Source organism: Ipomoea triloba, chromosome 6 (assembly GCF_003576645.1).
Source record: "Ipomoea triloba cultivar NCNSP0323 chromosome 6, ASM357664v1".
NCBI lineage: Eukaryota > Viridiplantae > Streptophyta > Magnoliopsida > Solanales > Convolvulaceae > Ipomoea > Ipomoea triloba.
Window position 1 is genome coordinate 20,232,539 of NC_044921.1, and position 21,114 is coordinate 20,253,652.

The window sequence follows — 21,114 nt, forward strand, 5'->3', positions numbered from 1 at the left end:
TGTATTTTGGATTTGGGTTCACCTTGCAAGGTGGACTTGGTTTCACAAAATAATTTGCCTGTTTCGATTGTTATGTTATGTACCGGATCCACTTTGCAATGTAGACCAAGATTCATGTTCACAATTTTATAACTCTATATTTAATAGTATAACACAATTTTTGAATTTATATAACAAAATTGTGAATACTGAGTAATGTAATTTTGTATATTGAGATCTAAAATTTTAAATATAGAGTTTTAAAATTATTAACGTAGAGTTCTAAAATTGTGAATATAAATTTTTAAAAGGGAAAATTGTAATTTATGCCTCTATATAATATGTCACTTATCAATGTCACCTCTCAATTATTAGTGGTGTAAATGTTGTCACTCAATTTTTAAAATCGGTACATATATTGTCCCTTCCGTACCGATAGGAGGGGCAATATTTACACCATGGATGGGCAATGTAGGTACGTTTTTTAAAATTGAGGGGCAATATTTGTACCACTAATAATTCTGGGGTAACATTGATAATTGACATATTATGTAGGGGCAAAAATTACAATTTTCCCCTTTTAAAATTTTGAAAGCTTGAGTCCACCTTGCTACTAGACCCTTGCTAGTAGACCCGGGTCCATATGACGCCTGGGTTATGGGTCAACCTAAGACAATATGGTAGTTGACTCGATGCTGGTTGGGTTATGGGTCAACCTGCGTTTTGGCCCATGGGCATAGAGATTTGGTTCGAGGCTTGGGCCACTGAACGGAGTAAGGTTTATTTTGTGAACTATGGCCTACACAGCTGTGTGAATTATATATAAGCTATATTATTTTTATTTATAAAAGCACATTATTTTTGTGCATAATATTCATTATTTGAATGTGTACAAACATTATAAAATCAACTTCATACTTCATTATTTATATGCATAAGGTACATTTGAACATGTACAAACTGATAGAAAGTTGATTATCTAGGCATGTATATTTTAGGTTCATTTCTGTCGTACATGAGGTTCATTATTTGTAGAACATAACTTAACTTATTTAGCACACTCCACCACCTTTACTTAAAAGTCTAATATCCAATAAACCAAGGCTTATTATTTGTATGCATAAGGTTCATTATTTGTATGCATAAAGCACAAGAGTTTTTTAAATGTGTTTTCATGCATGGTTCATAGTAAAATTTGCCTAACCGGAGTAATCATTATACCATAGACCATGGTCCATCTTACAAGGTGGACCACTGACACAAAATTTATTTTTAATATATTGAATGTTCATTTTTGTGTACTAAATATTCATTATTTGGCAAATTATTAAATAATGAACTTCCAATATACAAAAACAAACTTTTAGTGTATTAAAAATAAACATTTATTCATGATCCATAATCCATACTGCAATGTGGATGATGGTCCATAGTATAATTTACATGATTGGTGACCATCTTAATTTGTTTGGGAGAGAAAGAGAGCTAATTAGGAAACTTTTTAGGAAACTTGCCATAGTCGATTAAGGCAAAGAAGGCTGTGGAACATTCTATAAATAAGAGTTTTATAACTTGTATCACAGTTATTTTTTATCCTTAATTTTGAAACATATTTCTAAGTATTTATGTTTCATTACACAGCATGTAGTATTAAATTCATCATTATTAGATATGGGTCAAAGATTACACGTACTACATGTGGAATAATTATGTTCATATTGGTTTCTAAAATGAACTTTAATAAGAGTTTTAATATATGCTAGGAACCAGGAAGGAAGGGATACAGAGCAGCAACGCAGCAGCAAACGACATATCGTGATATTATATTATTTTAAGAATCATAACGACCAAAAAACATTATTAATTATCATAAACTATTACATGCGTAATTTAATCAAATACAATAATGTCAAATGTCAATTAGCTGAAAAATAAATTTATACCAGCCGCCAATTAATTCGGTGAATAATTGTTATTAGTTAACTTAAGTACCTATACGTGTACTTAAGTATATTAATACATGCTAAATAAATAAAGAAGGGAAAGAAAAACTTATCACGTGTCTAATGTCTATATTTAAAATAATAATAATAATAATAATAATAATACTATGTAGTATACTAACCTTATCCGTATAACATAGAATAGGACGAGACGTCGTCGTCTTAGCGGTCGGCAAAATTGGCCATCATCATTCACAACAACCACTGTGCACTGGGCCCACTTTTGGTTCATGAATTACAACTTGTCAAAAAGTTTTCGGCGAGTAGTTTGACCTTTTCTTCTTCTCCATATTCTGACCATTGTTGACTAATTACAAATAACAACGAAGCACCTCACTATTCTCTGATCTGTCACAACAACATTATTAAATAATGTCACAGAATCTGATAAGCTCCATTCCATCACCACTAGATATGTCTGGTTAATCACAAAATTTACAACTGAAGTATAGCAATCATTTAATTATTAAGATCTGTATAGCAATAAATAGAATTAGACTTAGAAACACTTTAAAAAGAAGAACGAGAGGAAGAAGGTGGATTATTTGCTCTCTTTATGCGCAATTAGGGTTATTATGTTGTGACCTTCAATAGAAAGTAATGATTTTCGTTACTGTGCCTATATTGATAGAATATAAGTTATATAAGTTATTATTGTTCTTATTGTTGCTTACAAAATGCGAAATCCCTCTCGCAGGGACTCAACGTACACCCCGACTTGACATGATGATGGATAAATGAATTTAGTCATCTTATTGTTCATGTGTACTATTGCTACACTATCTATTTGCTTGAGGCCAAGTGAAACAATCTTTCTACTGTAAGTCTATGACAATTCAAGATTCAACGACTATGGTCGGAGGTTAAGTTGCTTGATTTTATTATGCTTCAACTCTGATGTTGGATTTTGTTGCATATGTACAATATTTTAAATAATTGTATTTATTTCTGACATAAGAATGTCATTTTAGAGGAAATATGTCATGAGTGACTCATTGTTGAGCATAAATATATAAAATAATTAATAAATATCAAATTTTGAATCTCATTATTTGAGAGGAAATATGTCAAATATAATTTTATTTATTTCTAACATAAGAATATCATTTTAGAGGAAATATGTCATGAATGATTCATTGTTGGGCATAAATATATAAAATAATTAATAAATATCAAATTTTGAATCTCATTATTTGAGAGGAAATATGTCATTAGTGACTCAATGTTACGTTGAACATATATAAATATGTAAAATAATAAATAAATATATAATTATAGACAATAATATGTATCATTTTTCATTAATGGTACCAATTATGGTGCAAATTTAATGCCGAATTAGGGTTACTATGTTGGAAAGTAACACTTTTCATTATCGTGCCTTGCCTATATTGATGGAATATAGGTTATATAAGTTATTAGTCTTAGATTCTTATTATTATTTACAAAAGATGAAATTTCCTCCGTAAGGGCTCTGTACTTTGCCCTGACAAGATGATGGATGTGAAAATTTAGTCATCTTAAACTTATTGTTCATTCATGTATACTACTGCTAACTATCTATTTGTTGAGATCAAGTGATAGACAATTTTTCTACTATAATTCTATAACAATTTAATATTCAACTATAGTTGGAGAATGCTCGATTATATTATGCTTCAACTTTTGTTATAGTTTTACATGTATAATATATTTATATAATTTTATTTATTTCTAACATAAGAGTTTCATTTGATAGGAAATATGTCATGAGTGACTCATTGTTGAACATAACCATCTAAAATAATTAATAAATATGTAATTTGACTATTAATTTAAAATTTTAATTTAGATGTTTTATCATGGCTGACGAAAATTCTTCATAAGAAAGTAGAATATTTGTAGTTGTTGTAGTTTTCTTTTTTAATTTTTTAAACTTTACCTACTTAGTTGTTGGCATGGAAATATATATTAAAATATGATCTTTGAATAATATAATGGACCGCAAAAAGGTGGAAAACGACATGATGACCAACTTTTCTAAAGGTTCACAGAAATACAAGTTATTAGAGGTCCTGACATTGGACTTAGGAGATCCAACAACAGAGGATCTAACTTTTTTTGTGAAATGCTATCCGCTCAATATACTTTTTCTATTAGTTATAATCTAAAAAGTTAGATTTGATTTTGTGACCTTTATTCAAGAAAAATCACATAAATGTCAATTGAACACAATTTGCTCGGCAATCCAGGATAGACCTTAATTCAACTAATCATAGACCAAATGATAATTTGTTTCCTACCAAGATTAGAGCTACTTATTCATAAATTGGATCTTAATTTCTTTAAGTTTGACCATTTTTACCTTTAAATTCTTTTTTTCACACTATAAAAGTAAACTTTACTTTGAAGTTCGAATGGTAAATGNTGTCATGAATGATTCATTGTTGGGCATAAATATATAAAATAATTAATAAATATCAAATTTTGAATCTCATTATTTGAGAGGAAATATGTCATTAGTGACTCAATGTTACGTTGAACATATATAAATATGTAAAATAATAAATAAATATATAATTATAGACAATAATATGTATCATTTTTCATTAATGGTACCAATTATGGTGCAAATTTAATGCCGAATTAGGGTTACTATGTTGGAAAGTAACACTTTTCATTATCGTGCCTTGCCTATATTGATGGAATATAGGTTATATAAGTTATTAGTCTTAGATTCTTATTATTATTTACAAAAGATGAAATTTCCTCCGTAAGGGCTCTGTACTTTGCCCTGACAAGATGATGGATGTGAAAATTTAGTCATCTTAAACTTATTGTTCATTCATGTATACTACTGCTAACTATCTATTTGTTGAGATCAAGTGATAGACAATTTTTCTACTATAATTCTATAACAATTTAATATTCAACTATAGTTGGAGAATGCTCGATTATATTATGCTTCAACTTTTGTTATAGTTTTACATGTATAATATATTTATATAATTTTATTTATTTCTAACATAAGAGTTTCATTTGATAGGAAATATGTCATGAGTGACTCATTGTTGAACATAACCATCTAAAATAATTAATAAATATGTAATTTGACTATTAATTTAAAATTTTAATTTAGATGTTTTATCATGGCTGACGAAAATTCTTCATAAGAAAGTAGAATATTTGTAGTTGTTGTAGTTTTCTTTTTTAATTTTTTAAACTTTACCTACTTAGTTGTTGGCATGGAAATATATATTAAAATATGATCTTTGAATAATATAATGGACCGCAAAAAGGTGGAAAACGACATGATGACCAACTTTTCTAAAGGTTCACAGAAATACAAGTTATTAGAGGTCCTGACATTGGACTTAGGAGATCCAACAACAGAGGATCTAACTTTTTTTGTGAAATGCTATCCGCTCAATATACTTTTTCTATTAGTTATAATCTAAAAAGTTAGATTTGATTTTGTGACCTTTATTCAAGAAAAATCACATAAATGTCAATTGAACACAATTTGCTCGGCAATCCAGGATAGACCTTAATTCAACTAATCATAGACCAAATGATAATTTGTTTCCTACCAAGATTAGAGCTACTTATTCATAAATTGGATCTTAATTTCTTTAAGTTTGACCATTTTTACCTTTAAATTCTTTTTTTCACACTATAAAAGTAAACTTTACTTTGAAGTTCGAATGGTAAATGTGAATAAGAAATTGGTACGATATTCCTTTTTTTTTTTTTTTTTATATCGGTGAATGTGATAGAACATGTAGTTGTATATTTCCAGTAATGAATAACAATAACGTATGTATATGCCGTAGTATACATATATACAAATCTAGTAAGCCAACATCAATGATGTTTACAAATTTAAGCCAACAACTATTGCAGCATCATCAATGATGTTTACAAATGTTAAGGAAATCCAAACGTATGCTAATTAAGTAGGAGGGAGCTTTCGTTCTGACGTTTCATTGGACCTGATCTAGACAATATTACAACTCTACAATTGCAACTTCTAGTAACAAGTAAACGAATTCTAATGCCCGTATGGATAATTCAGTTGGTCATAGAAGTAAATTTTTTAAAAAAATATCAGAGATCGAGTCTCATCAGCAACAGTGTGGGATTCTTTGTACGCAATAAACAAATGTCTAACCTCTGTGTTCAGCTGAGTTACCATGATTTACACGCTCTATCAGGTCAAAACGTGTGATCCTCGGGGCTGTGGGATTCAATTAACCATAAGTGAATTCTTGTGGGTTATTTAATTCTTTCCCCCCTCAAAATTGACCAAAGAAATTTACTATGTTGTGATTTATATAATGTTAGGTTCAAGTTAAATGAATCCAAGGAGTACGTGGCCGTTACTGTCAAATTGCATTGTCAAGTGGTTCATGAACGCAACAAACCAGCTGCCCTATTGTTTCTTAATTTTTATGTTCATATTAGGACAACTAAGGTGAGGTCATCATAGGTCCTATCATCTATTAATTAATTAAGCAATCCATTTTAAATATTTATGAGGAAGATTTTATGCCGATTTGGAGATTAATGAAATGCATTGAGAGAAATCGAATCTTTATCCACTTGGTTATTATGACAATATAGAGTTAATTCCAAGAATGACTACTTGATTGTTAATATTTATTAATTTGTATTTTATTTAAAAACTTTCAATATGACTATATATAATTGATCTCGTAATTATTATTATTTTTTTAGATGTAGTCTTCTCGTTAAATTTTTATTTAGTAAGCGTTAAATTTAAGGTGAAAAAAATGACTTATTACTGAGATGAACAAATTGGGTTCAAAAACTTAATACACTAAGTTCATCCTATCATTAATAGAAATGTGAAGAACAATTTGATGTATACGTCAATTTTAATCCGGCTAATGATAAGTCTTTGTCCTGAATTTGAGACGATTATATAATCTGTTTAGCACCCTTAAATAGTTATATATATGCAAATCTGGAAAGGCGATTCTATTAGTTAATTTTGCATTCTTACCCTTAAATTTAATAAATATTAAACAAATATTTAACTGGATGGATGACCAAATCTTGAATAAATTCAATAGTTCAAAGACCAATTATGATGAAATTGAAAGTGAATAATAACAAATGATAAATGGAGAAAGGAACTTGAAGCATACATAGAATTAACTCTAACAATATATTATTATTAACAAATGGAGAAAGGAACTTGAAGCTTCCCATAGATGGAGATCGAAAGGAAAGCTATATGTACATAGAACGATAAGTATAAAATTTTTTGTTATGACAGACAAATAATATCTACTTAATCTAAATATCTAATTGGTGAATTGAATCATGTGCTCCATCCTAAGCTGATAGTTGGACTGCACATTTACGCTCACACACGCCCCTTCACGTGTGCGGGCCGATTGACTTTGATGGGTTCCAAGATAGTTGGCTCCATCTCCCCTCACGTGTGCGGGCCGATTGACTTGGATGGGTTCCGATTCGAACCCATGATCTTTTGCATGGCTCTGATACTAAATTGAATCATGTGCTTCATCCAACTAAAAGACTAACCTGATAGTTGGACTACACATTTATGTTTATATTATATTTATGCTCACATGGTGGATCTCGCAAGTCAATATGGCCTTTGAGATTGGCCACTCTCAAGGAGAGTAAGTTGAGGAACATTGGAGCAAGTCTTAATTTCAGTACAGGTTGAGGTTTATTCACGTGTTAGTGATTGATTAACTCATTAACACTTGTAACAAATCATAATTACAAATGAGTGATAATAGGTTCGAACTTCGGTGATGGGGATTTAGATTTTTGGATTGAAAATGCTTGAGAAAGTATAGAACAAATATTATCTTGTAAAAAATATGAGTATTTCAATACGTTTGAGCCCTAATGAGGGCGGGTATTGAACCTTTGTGCTTCAATAGATTGAGAAAGTAAATATGAATATATACTACATTATAATAAAGTCAGTAGTACTAAAAAAAATTAATTACATAACTTTCCCTACGCTTGATGCCGCAATTTGCAAGATATACCATATTTTATGTTGTATACTTGTATATAATAATAATAATAATAATAATAATAATAATAATAATAATAATAATAATTATTATTATTATTATTATTATTATTAATGGAAAAGACCACGTGCAATAACTTTATAATATGTCAGCATTGCATAAGACATTTTTTTCCACATTAGAAAACAATGAACAGTTTTGATTAAAACATTATAATATGTTAGGGTTGCATATATTTATATATGTCATACTTTTCCCACATTAGGAAACAGTTAACAACTTTGATTTGAGTGATAGATTAGTATACACGTACTATCTTTAGACCAAATTATTAGGGTTAGTTGCCATCTCTGATCTTTTAATACAATTATCGAAGAGGTGGCCTGGTGCGACTATAGGGGTAGATATGACAATTTGCAATACGATCGATTAACACGATACAAAATAATAAGATCGATAGTGTTCACTTCTAACTTATCTTGAGTCATTAACATGTTGACTTGTTAAGTATCTATTAAAATTCATGTTTTGTAGATTTGAAACTTGTTAACTAAGTGTACATATCATGTCAACTCGTTTCATCTATTTAAAAATTGCATTCGTATTTGACTGTGCTAATAATTATTCTTGTCGTGTTCATGTTATTATCATATCAAATTGTTAAAAAACTTCATTTACATGAATTTCCAGGTGTACGGTAGGCCATGACACTAAGAAAAAGTTATTTTCTGACAGTTTTAATTTGTATTAAAATTTACGAAATTTAATAATACTTATTAAAAAAAATCCAATTATTAACTACTTATCAATTATTTAATTTTGTAACATGTATGTGTGAGAGAGAAAGAGAGAAGCTATACCAGAATATACAAATGTTTTATAGGTTATCTTTGATACACAAGTCAATGTGTATACCTGTTTTCTTCTTCTTCTTTTTTATTTTTTGTATTTTTTTTTGTTTTATTATTATTATTTTTATAGAACCAAACACAAACTTCATTCGTTTTATCCAAATGCAATACATGATCAAGGAAAATAAGAGAGGTAGATACTTACTTCATACAATCCGACATAGAACGAGCCTTTCGAGTCAAAAACACCCGCCCTCTGCCATTGGCAACCTTTAGCCACCACAAAAACTCCCGTAGCATCCCTTATTTACCACCCACACAAACCCCATGCATTAACTGAAATAATTCAGAGATCAAGACATCTTTAATTATCCATGTGTATACTTTTTTTTTTTTTAAAAAAAAAAACTTTAAACTCAAATATTAAAAGTTTTTTAATGCAATTTTAAAAAAATAGAAGTTATGAACTATAATTATATATTATAATATATGAGTCAAATCCATGAACCTTTGTCTAATTATAATCTCTTCCATCAACATTCAACAGTTATTATCTACAGTAATATTCATAAAAGTCTGGGTACTAGCTGGCTCTTAAAGTGTGATAATGAACTGAAAACAAAATCACAGAAGTATACATGAATTATAAAATTCAGCTTATAAAACATTGGCTATGTCCAAGTTGATGGTAGAAATATCCACTTGAAAATTTTAGCAATATGTTTTTGTCTTTTTTTGACGGCGAGGGGGAGAGTGGGGGAGTGTTAGGGTGTAGGGTCTGAACTTTTTCTTTTTTAAAATAAATGTCAAATATTAGGCATAACATTTGTACTGTTTTTTGATTTACAAAAAGTCTACACTCGTTATATGAAGGTGTGGTTTGGATGTTTATTGCTTACTTAACTCAAACTAAAAAGATCAATAGACAATTTCTATTAAAGAATCAAATTTATAACCTTGTAATTATCAAGCTAATTCCGACTATTTAAATAGGTTTTCATGACATTTGATCTCAACGATAAAATTTTTGCATATGTAATATCTAATATATAGTTATTCTTATTCAGCCTCGATTTAATTGAATGCTAGGGAAAATATAAGAAAAAGGTAACGATTTACATAAGTTTGAGAAATAATTAAGTTTTTTTTTTTTTTTTGGGCCAAAGGTCTTGTATTCGAGTGGCATAGTTGTGACTTCTCAAATTAGAGGTCTCAGGTTTGAATTCCAGTGTAGGGTATTGACTCTTAGTGTTTCAGTATGACATTGTATCATAGTCAACAGTACTAAGAAAAAAGTTTTTTTTGGTTAACTTATTAATTAATAATTATATGTGTGACAAGTGTTTTATTAAAAAAAAATATTCAATAATTGAGAGTAAAATATTCAATAATTGAGGGTAAAATATTCAATAATTATGATCAATCTTGATAGAATAATCCAATTTACATATGGGTGTTAGTGATTAACTGATTATGATAGGATGCGATATTTCGAAGGAGATGAAATAATTAATTATTTTAAGGGGAAATTGTCCAATAATCATTCGGTAGCTGTTTTAGTCCCTGATTGAAGTCAATTATTTGTCAACCTCTACAATACAATTGTTTTGTAGATTTGTGTTTCCCAGTGCTCTTATAAAAGTGTAATTTCTAAATTAATTATTGTTTTTTTTTGTTTGTTTTTGCCTAATAGATGCAAAATACATTCATGTTTGCATTGCCTTTTCTTTTGGATTTGCAAAACTCCATCGCATCTTCATTACAACAAATTCATTGGAACTTCTTCTCCATCCTTACCGTCGAAAAAAGTATAGTTCTCTGAAATTCGAGATCGACTTTGTAATGCAAAAGTGTAAAAATCAAATTAAAATTATGCTTTGTTAGAATTATAGCGAGGTTTGTGTTGTACCAAATTTCTTCAATTTCATGCTCAAGTTATATATATATATATATTGTTTTTATCTTCTCTTAGACATGCATAGATTGTAATGGGATTGAGAGAGGTGAAAATAAAGAATTCGTATTTCATAACCTGCGTATTGTATGCTCCGATCCATATGTTATCACGCAGCCATCTTCGTTAAAGTTGTTTCTAAAATCTAATTTGGAAATTCAATTTAAAGCGCCGTTTCCGTCAAAATAAGGCTTTGCACGGCCGCACGGTAGCAGTCATTTTTTATTTTTTTTAAACATATATTTATTTTTTGTTATAGTATTATTATAACATGATCATTTTTATCCTCTATCAATAAAATAATTTAAATTCTGTTAAATACAAGAACATTTCAGTCTTTAATTATGACTTTTTTTTTTCAAAAAAATAAACACAAAAATATAGTAGGTCAACCTACTTTTATAAAGATCGAATGTCTTTGTAGTTAACAATATTTCAACAATTTTATTGACGGAAGATCAAAAATGACCATGCCACAATAATACTAGGAGCAAATGAGAATGTTTTGATTAAAAAAAAAAAGAAGACTAAAAGTGGAATGCCAAAGACAAAAAATAGAATTAACTCTAAAAACATATATTAGTTTAAAAAAATGAAATTTTAAAATACTTTTAGAAAATCTAATCACGAATTATATTAATGAGATAAACTCATCAAATTAAATCCTATAAAATCAATACAATAAACTTACATGCATCCTCCAAATGCCTTGTGATCAAGCAGCATAGTTGTAGCATCTTGAATGAGAGATCACAGATTCGACTACAGTATGGGGACATTAACTCTTTATGTTTCAGTATGTTGAGAAAGTATATATAAACAAAATAAATACTATATTGTAGCCAAAGACTTTGTGATCTAATGGCACCTGGTTTACACTCCCATATGGAAGGGAGTGGGTTTGAGCCTCAGCGGAGGCCTTTGTACTTTAGTACATATTGTAAAAGAATTAGTAGTACTAAAAAAAATACTATAGTCTAATAGACTAGCTCAATAGTATTATTCAAAAAACTTACATGCATCCGTTATATTAACCATATTTACGTGCTAGAAATGCACACGTTTACAATGAGAAAGTTGAAAGTTGTAATTGATTGTTAAGTGTACAGTAGTCACTTAAATCTTCCAAGTTCTGTATAGCTCCAAATTAGGGACGACCACTGTTACTGTCCAAATTGGAATCGGGACGTAAAAAGTCTTGCTAAAGGAAAAAAGGTAGGTGAACTTCAAAATAGAAGAACGTTTACATCGGACATGTAATTTCTTTTTCACTTAATTCTATAAAATACAAAATTTCAGTCTGATAGAAAAAAAAAATTATAAATTACATTATCACTAATTAAACAATAAAATTTGTATTCTTACATTATTACAAATTTTTATCTTTAATTTTGTTAGATTCTGTAAAATTAAGTAAAAAGAATTTGAGCCCCAAAGCTTAGCGTAATTCATTCGCCATCTTGCTTAAAGGTCACGATTGGAAACAACACTGTGAGGGATTCAAATCCCACTAAAAACATGTATGGAAAAATGGCCCAATAAGATGCTAAAAGGTTGTTGCTAAGTGTCGTAGTAGAACTACGTTGATGTAGGCTGGAATGTGTGAGAAACTGAAAAGAAAGGAAATCCGTGTAAGCTAGAATGTATGAGAAATTGAAAAGAAAGAAAATCCGTGTAGGCTGGAATGTATGAGAAACTGAAAAGAAAGAAATCCGTGTAGGCTGGAATGTATGAGAAACTGAAAAGAAAGGAATCCGTGTAGGCTGGAATGTATGAGAAACTGAAAAGAAAGGAAATCCGTGTAGGCTGGAATGTATGAGAAACTGAAAAGAAAGGAAATCCGTGTAGGCGGGAATGTATGAGAAACTGAAAAGAAAGGAAATCCGTGTAGGCGGAATGTATGAGAAACTGAAAAGAAAGGAAATCCGTGTAGGCTGGAAGTATGAGAAACTGAAAAGAAAGGAAATCCGTGTAGGCTGGAATGTATGAGAAACTGAAAAGAAAGGAAATCCGTGTAGGCTGGAATGTATGAGAAACAGAAAAGAAAGGAAATCCGTGTAGGCTGGAATGTATGAGAAACTGAAAAGAAAGGAAATCCATTTTCAGAGACTGTGCATGTTGCTAAAGATGGCAACATCTACATTCCCTCTTTCTTTTCCCTCCATAATATTTCAAATGCTTTTAAATGGTTGGTATTTAAAAGGAGGAAAAGATTCTCATTGAAATGCAATGTGGGACAAGAGATTAAGAAACTACACCTATTTTGAATGCTATATCTAACCGTGGTATGGATTAGATTCCGGTGAGTTTAGAATTAATTCGGTAAAAATGTGATCACCCAAATTTAAGGGAAAAAAAAAATCTGAATCAGATCCATTTTAGGAGTGCAAATACAATGCAACGAAATAAAAGTAAAAAAAAAATAAAAAATGATGGTCGGTGTGAAACGCAAGACTGAGAGAAGTAAGTTGACCATAGGAGGGGAGGGGAGACCCACCAAATGCTCCCCGCCAAGATTGTCACAGTCGTACCAAACCGAAGCCCCCCAACGAGGAAGTATCATTGTGCAAGTGGATGCAGCATTCTCAGCAGCCTATCATCTTTGAATTCAATAATTTTATTAACAAATCATTTCTCCCCCTATGCCCCATTGCCCCCACAATATTTAATATTTGGATATACGCCTTCCTGTTAACTACCTCTCATTAAAAAAAAAAAAACAAAAAAACAAATGCCTATATTTTATATTAACATCATCTCCCTCCCTTATAATCTATATAAATAGCCACCTCCAACTTTCCGGAGACTCACTCTCTCTCCCTCTGTCTCTCATCTCCTTCACAGCTCCAGCGAATGAGAGAGACTTGAGATCAAAGCATATCAGAACTAGACACAATTTTTTTTTTATTTTTCCATTCTTGCACATATATATACAAAAACAGTTTGTTTAAGACTTGAATTGAAGCTAGCTAGCAATGGAGGGAGAGAGGAGGCAGATGAGCCGGAACTTCAGTAGGAACTTCAGCAGGAGCGTGAGTAGAAGCGCGAGCAGGGCGAGTAGGATCATGGAGGAGGTGTTTACTCCGGTGTCTGCGCGGCGGAGCACTCGGGCCGAGGAGGACGAGGAGGCTCTCCGCTGGGCCGCCCTGGAGAAGCTCCCCACCTACGACCGCCTCCGAAAGACCGTCCTCAAATCCTACGCCGACAACGAGGATGACAAGGTCATGCACAAGGAGGTCGACGTCCGAAAACTCGACATGAACGTCCGCCAGGACTTCATCGACCGTACGTTTAAGGTTGCCGAGGAAGATAACGAGAGGTTCTTAAAAAAACTCAGAAACCGTATCGACAAGTAAGCCTAATTTTACTTATAATGTTTTAAAATACTTATCCATTCCAGCTGAATAGACAACTTAGACTGATTTACTTTCTTATAATCCTTTCACAAGATAAAATTTAACTCAGTGTATACTTTAAGATAATAGCTGTGATTTTTCTAGTCATTCAAAAAATATTTATTCATTTTACTTTTTACTGTGCAGAGTTGGGATTAGTCTACCGACGGTGGAAGTTAGATTTGAGCATTTAACGGTGGAGGCGGATTGCCATGTCGGCGACAGAGCTCTTCCCTCACTACTGAACACCGCCCGGAATCTTGGTGAATCGGCGTTAGGGTGCGTGGGGATTAGACTCGCCCAGAAAACAAAACTCACCATCCTCAAAGATGTTTCTGGGATTGTAAAACCGTCGAGGATGACATTGTTGTTAGGACCACCATCTTCCGGGAAAACGTCTCTTTTGTTGGCCCTAGCTGGAAAATTAGACCCTACTTTAAAGGTCAATTACTAGTCACTTCTTCAATAATTGTTATTACTTCTGCAATTATGCATGACACCACGGAAATATCTTTAATTATTCTAAGATATTATTTCCTTTTTTTTTTTTTTTAATTTTATAAAATATGATATAGTGTTTCACTATACAGTAGAAATTTCTTTAAATTGAAACTAACTTTATATTATATGTTCCAAAATATGTTAAACAGGTTAAGGGAAATATCACTTACAATGGTCACAAGCTTAAGGAGTTTGTACCACAGAAAACCTCGGCATATATTAGTCAAAACGATGTGCACGTAGGAGAAATGACGGTTAAAGAAACCCTAGATTTCTCAGCTAGATGCCAAGGAGTTGGGAGCCGATATGGTATTTCATTAATTACTTTCCATTTCTGCTACTTTTAATTTCTGCAAAATAAATAAATGGTTTGGACAATAATTAATTGAGTATGAACACTCAACTTGTGCAGAACTCCTTACTGAACTTGCTAGGAGGGAAAAAGATGCCAAGATTTTCCCTGATGCTGAGATTGATCTCTATATGAAGGTAATAAATTTTGCAATTACAATGATATAGAAATTTCATAATATCAAAACATTTAACTCATATCGATTAGTCTATATCAATATATTAACGTATATTTAATATATGTATGTATATATGTAAAATGAATGTTAGGCTAAATGATTGTGTTATGTGATTGATGTAGGCAACTGCAGTTGAAGGGGTTAATGAAAGTCTTGTCACAGATTACACGCTCAGGGTAAGTTTTCAGTATTCATTCACATTTTTATTTCACTAATGAAAAGAGCAAAAGTGAAAGTTTGCAATTTAACCAAATATATCTCTTTTTGACTTCTCCCCTTTGAATATACTCATATAGGTCACCACCAACCCCCTTGCTGCGTTTTTCTTTCTTTGACTTTGATTCAATAAACTCTGCACCGTCCCGTTTACACAGTGTATTCCCACATGTGAAAAATTTAGTTTACTATTAACGTTTTCCTAACTCCAAACAATTAAAGACATCAAAAAAGTTAGATAGTCAAAGTCATTAGTAAATGTTTAGGAAAGAAAATTTTAATGATTTAATTTCGTGCAGATTCTTGGACTAGATGTGTGCCGTGACACAATTGTTGGGGACGAAATGATTAGGGGAATTTCGGGTGGTCAAAAGAAGCGTGTGACAACAGGTATGTACATATAAGATTAATTTGGCGTAACTTGAAAAACATATTACAGTAAAAATGGCTGACGTTTTGTGTTTGGGTTAATGGTGCAGGGGAGATGATTGTCGGGCCGACAAAAACGTTGTTCATGGACGAAATATCAACTGGACTTGACAGCTCAACAACGTTCCAAATCGTGAAATGTTTGCAGCAGATTGTGCATCTCACGGAGGGGACAATCCTGATGTCTCTCCTCCAGCCTGCTCCTGAGACGTTCGATCTCTTCGATGACATTATTCTCCTGTCTGAAGGCCAGATTGTGTACCAGGGTCCAAGAGAGCATGTTCTTGAATTCTTTGAGTCTTGCGGATTCAAATGCCCCGAGAGAAAAGGCACTGCTGACTTCTTACAAGAGGTACACACATGCAACTTTTCTTCAGTAACCAAAAAATCCGCAATCACTACTCAAAAGTAAAAATTGTGCATTATGGGTTAGTAAATGATGTAAACCAGCCTAAATTGTCAATAACTAATATGCTCAAACTAAGAAGGCCGATAGACTACTCTTACTAAAAGTTAACTTATAACCTTATTGTTACAAAATCGTCCGACTTGTTTTATATATTATATGCTCAACGGTATTGGATGCACAATGCAGGTTACGTCGAGAAAGGATCAAGAACAATACTGGGCAGATAAGAGGAAGCCATACAGATTCATACCTGTGAAAGAATTCGCGAGAAAATTCAACAGTTTCCACGTTGGTTTGAGTCTAGAAAATGAGCTTTCAGTTCCCTATGACAAATCAAGGAACCACCAGGCAGCTCTGGTGTTCAAGAAGTACACTGTTCCAGTTAAGGAGCTTTTGAAAGCCAACTTTGACAAGGAATGGCTGCTGATCAAGAGGAACTCTTTTGTGTACATATTCAAGACGGTTCAGATCATCATCGTGGCCATCATTGCGTCCACTGTGTTCTTCAGAACCAAATTGCATACCAGGAATGAAGACGACGGAGGGATCTACATTGGAGCATTGCTGTTCGCGATGATCATCAACATGTTCAACGGTTTTTCTGAGCTAACAATGACTATTCAGAGGCTTCCTGTGTTTTACAAGCAGAGGGATCTTCTGTTCCATCCACCTTGGGCTTTCACTCTGCCTACGTTTCTGTTGAAGATTCCGATATCTGTGTTTGAATCGACTGTTTGGATGGTGATAACGTACTATACGATGGGATTTGCTCCTGAAGCTAGCAGATTCTTCAAGCAATTCTTGGTGATTTTTCTGGTTCAGCAAATGGCTGCCGGTTTGTTTAGGCTCATTGCGGCGCTGTGCAGGACGATGGTTATTGCAAACACGGGTGGATCTCTGAGTCTCCTCCTTGTATTCCTTTTGGGTGGCTTCATCCTTCCCAAAGGTTTGTTCACCCATAACGTGTTCGATAAAATGTCTCAGAGAGTCTGAGGTAGATTGTTTAGCTAACAAGATACTGTTCTTGATGACAGGTCAAATTCCGGACTGGTGGGGTTGGGGCTATTGGATTTCTCCTATGACCTATGGCTTCAATGCTTTAACCGTCAATGAGATGTTTGCTCCTAGATGGATGAACAAATTTGTATGTTTGCTTGCTTGCTTGCTTATGAGCACTTCTCAGTTCTCTTCATATCTTTTTCACCTCAAAAGTTTCATATATCCTGATGATGTACTTGTGTATTCGCAGGTTTCGGGCGAAAGATTAGGAACAAAAGTGATGGAGAACTATGATGTGTTCGCTGAAAAGAGATGGTTTTGGATAGGTTCTGCTGCACTTATGGGATTCGCTGTTTTCTTCAACGTTCTATTCACCTTCGCCCTTACGTACCTTAACCGTGAGTAGCCAACTTCTCATAAAACTATGTACTCCGTAGCATATACTGGTTTTCACTCATTGGTTAGTTTCTGAATTGTGTTGTGTATCACAACAGCTCTTGAGCAGAAACAAGCTATAATATCCAAAGAGCAGGCAAAGGAAATGGAAAATGAGCAAGAAGAGTCCACAGAATCGCCTAGACTAAGAACAACAAAGTCGAGGAATGATGGACTTCCTCATTCATTATCTGCAGCTGATGGAAACAACACAAGTAAGAATCCTGATTATATGAGTGATCTATAATTTTCACATTGATGTAATAGTTTCTTACCTTATACCGTTCTTTTTCAGGAGAAATGGAAATCCAACGCATGAGCAGTCGTACCAATACAAATGGCCTTAGTAGGAATGAAGATTCAAGCCTTGAGTCTGCAAATGGCATTGCTCAAAAGAAAGGAATGATTCTACCATTTACACCCTTAGCCATGTCCTTCGATGATGTTAAATATTTCGTGGACATGCCTGCTGTAAGAATCAATAGCCCCTGTCTCATTTTTCTTTCCAATGACACAAAACTTGTGTTTCTGATATAATTGAGATATTTACAGGAAATGAGAGATCAAGGAGTGACAGAGGATAGACTCCAACTACTGAAGGGAGTAACAAGCACATTTAGGCCTGGAGTTTTGACTGCATTGATGGGAGTCAGTGGAGCGGGAAAGACTACGCTGATGGATGTTCTTGCAGGGCGAAAAACCGGTGGTTACATTGAAGGGGACATCAGAATATCGGGATTCCCAAAGAAGCAAGAAACCTTTGCTAGAGTCTCTGGTTACTGTGAACAGAATGACATACACTCACCTCAAGTAACAGTTCATGAATCATTGATATATTCAGCTTTCCTTCGGCTTCCTAAAGAAGTTAGCAATGAGGACAAAATGGTAGGAGATTCTATTCCCCAACATAATTTTTCTTTAAATCAAGATAACCTTGTATATGAAATACTAAAGCTAGTTTCTTTTGACATTTCGTCCAGATTTTTGTCAATGAAGTAATGGATCTTGTTGAGCTGGACAACCTCAAGGATGCGATTGTAGGGATCCCCGGAGTTTCTGGTCTGTCAACTGAACAGAGGAAGAGGTTGACCATAGCAGTTGAGCTGGTTGCCAATCCCTCGATTATATTCATGGATGAACCAACTTCTGGTCTTGATGCGAGAGCTGCAGCTATTGTTATGAGAACTGTCAGAAACACAGTGGACACCGGGAGAACTGTTGTTTGCACCATTCATCAACCAAGCATTGATATCTTTGAAGCATTTGATGAGGTATAGGCTCCATGAAAGTAAAACAAAAAATAAATAAAATGTTTGCCAGCATTTTAGGACTTCCTCTAATACATGCATCTTCTGTACTGTGCTTCAGTTGCTGCTAATGAAAAGAGGAGGACAAGTGATCTATGCAGGGCCATTAGGCCGACACTCTCAGAAAATTATCGAGTATTTTGAGGTACCCAACTTTCTGACTTCTATCTTGTTACATCATCAAAGAAAGCACTAAAAACTGATCATGGGTGCAACCATGGAATGCAGGCAGTTCCAGGAGTACCTAAAATCAAAGAGAAGTATAATCCAGCTACCTGGATGTTAGAAGCGAGTTCGATCTCGACAGAACTCCGGCTTGGAATGGATTTTGCTGAGCACTACAAATCATCATCTTTGCACCAGTAAGTTCAAATATTAATCAACTCAACTGTGGTGTGATCATTCTCTGGTATATTATGAAATAGTTGAGCCTAATGTTTATATATGTAACAATGCACAGACGAAACAAGGAACTTGTGAAAGAGTTGAGTACCCCTCCTCCTGGAGCGAATGACCTTTACTTTGCTACCCAATATTCTCAGTCCACATGGGGCCAATTCAAATCCTGCCTATGGAAGCAGTGGTGGACTTATTGGAGAAGTCCAGATTATAACCTTGTTAGATACTTCTTCACTTTGGTTGCAGCACTATTGGTTGGCACAATCTTTTGGAATATTGGTGGCAAAATGTAAGTCTTCAGTCTACACAGAGTCACAGAATGAACAATCTCTTTTACACAACAAATCTTCATAGTTTTCCATGTACTAATTATTCCCATTTCCTGTTGTTGCGTGTGATTCAGAGAAACTGGTGGTGATCTTATGACAGTCATTGGAGCTATGTATGCAGCCGTACTGTTTGTTGGAATCAGCAATTGCTCAACCGTACAGCCCATTGTAGCCACTGAGAGAACTGTGTTTTATCGTGAAAAAGCTGCTGGAATGTACGCAGCATTGCCATATGCTATGTCACAGGTCAGTAACCATAACCATAACCATGTTTTCTCTTCAAGATTTCAAGAAATTCAGAATCTCATCGAGCGATCTGGTAACTTGCCTTGCAGGTTGTTTGTGAAATACCATATGTTCTTGTTCAAACTACATTTTACACTCTCATAGTGTATGCCATGGTGGCATTTGAATGGACAGCAGCCAAATTCTTCTGGTTTTACTTTGTGACATTCTTCTCCTTCCTCTACTGGACATACTACGGAATGATGACTGTTTCCATCACACCAAACCACCAAGTGGCCGCCATCTTTGCAGCAGCATTCTACGCGCTCTTCAACCTTTTCTCCGGTTTCTTCATCCCCAGACCTGTGAGTTAAACCTTTTCTTTCTTACATTTCTTAACAAACCATGCTATCGTAAACCACAATTCTGATTCATGTGATTGCATTTACAGAGAATTCCCAAGTGGTGGATCTGGTACTACTGGATTTGCCCCGTGGCATGGACCGTATATGGGTGCATAGTTTCACAATATGGAGATGTAGAACAGACCATTAAGGTTCCAGGAATGACTTTTGATCCTCAGATCAGAGACTACATCAAAGATCATTTTGGGTATGAACCAGACTTCATGGGACCAGTTGCCGCAGCTCTGATTGGTTTTGCAGTGTTCTTTGCATTCATGTATTCCTATTGCATCAAGACATTGAACTTCCAGCTTAGATAAGTATGGTACTCCCATAATATGCAGGTATTTAAGGTAGCCCTAGCCACTAGGGGCTTGTAAATATAGTATATATTGTAATGGTTTGATAAGAAAGAAATGAGTTATCACAGTTGTTGCATAGTGGGTTAATAAAGTACTGTAAAACAGTACTATTTAGGAATTGTAAAAATAGTGTTCCCAGACCTATCATATAGGTCTTTGTACTTTAACAAGAAATTTTGCAAATTCAATGGCTATCCATGAACAAGTTTAAGTTTGGTGGGATGCAACAAAGGGTTCTCTACCCTTGACTACACAGCCATGCCTAACTTCTAATCAATTAGCCTACTATCTCTTAAAATTTAAAAAAAAAAAAAAAAGACTAAAAGAAAAAAGTAGACGCAACCTTAACTTTAATAAAATAATT

General features: G+C 33.4%; 1 protein-coding gene across 1 annotated transcript; it reads left to right on the forward strand.

Moving 5' to 3' along the window:
* Window positions 1–13,785: 13,785 nt before the first annotated feature.
* On the forward strand, window positions 13,786–20,964 carry LOC116023190 (ABC transporter G family member 35-like). Its single transcript, XM_031264173.1, has 20 exons — window positions 13,786–14,162; window positions 14,353–14,647; window positions 14,856–15,015; window positions 15,119–15,195; window positions 15,359–15,412; window positions 15,752–15,842; window positions 15,932–16,233; window positions 16,477–17,236; window positions 17,325–17,434; window positions 17,540–17,687; window positions 17,784–17,939; window positions 18,020–18,195; window positions 18,277–18,609; window positions 18,705–18,995; window positions 19,093–19,176; window positions 19,260–19,393; window positions 19,492–19,719; window positions 19,834–20,005; window positions 20,095–20,349; window positions 20,436–20,964. The coding sequence occupies exons 1-20, from the start codon at window positions 13,786–13,788 to the stop codon at window positions 20,706–20,708; spliced, it is 4,476 nt and encodes a 1,491-aa protein (XP_031120033.1). The 3' UTR covers window positions 20,709–20,964.
* Window positions 20,965–21,114: the final 150 nt, after the last annotated feature.

Bases quoted from the DNA above. Each gene is read 5' to 3' on its own strand.
- LOC116023190 (XM_031264173.1), top strand. From the start codon at position 13,786: ATGGAGGGAGAGAGGAGGCAGATGAGCCGGAACTTCAGTAGGAACTTC. The intron at 17,940-18,019 runs GTAAGAATCCTG...GTTCTTTTTCAG, and splicing joins AGCTGATGGAAACAACACAA to GAGAAATGGAAATCCAACGC. The intron at 20,350-20,435 runs GTGAGTTAAACC...TTGCATTTACAG, and splicing joins GTTTCTTCATCCCCAGACCT to AGAATTCCCAAGTGGTGGAT.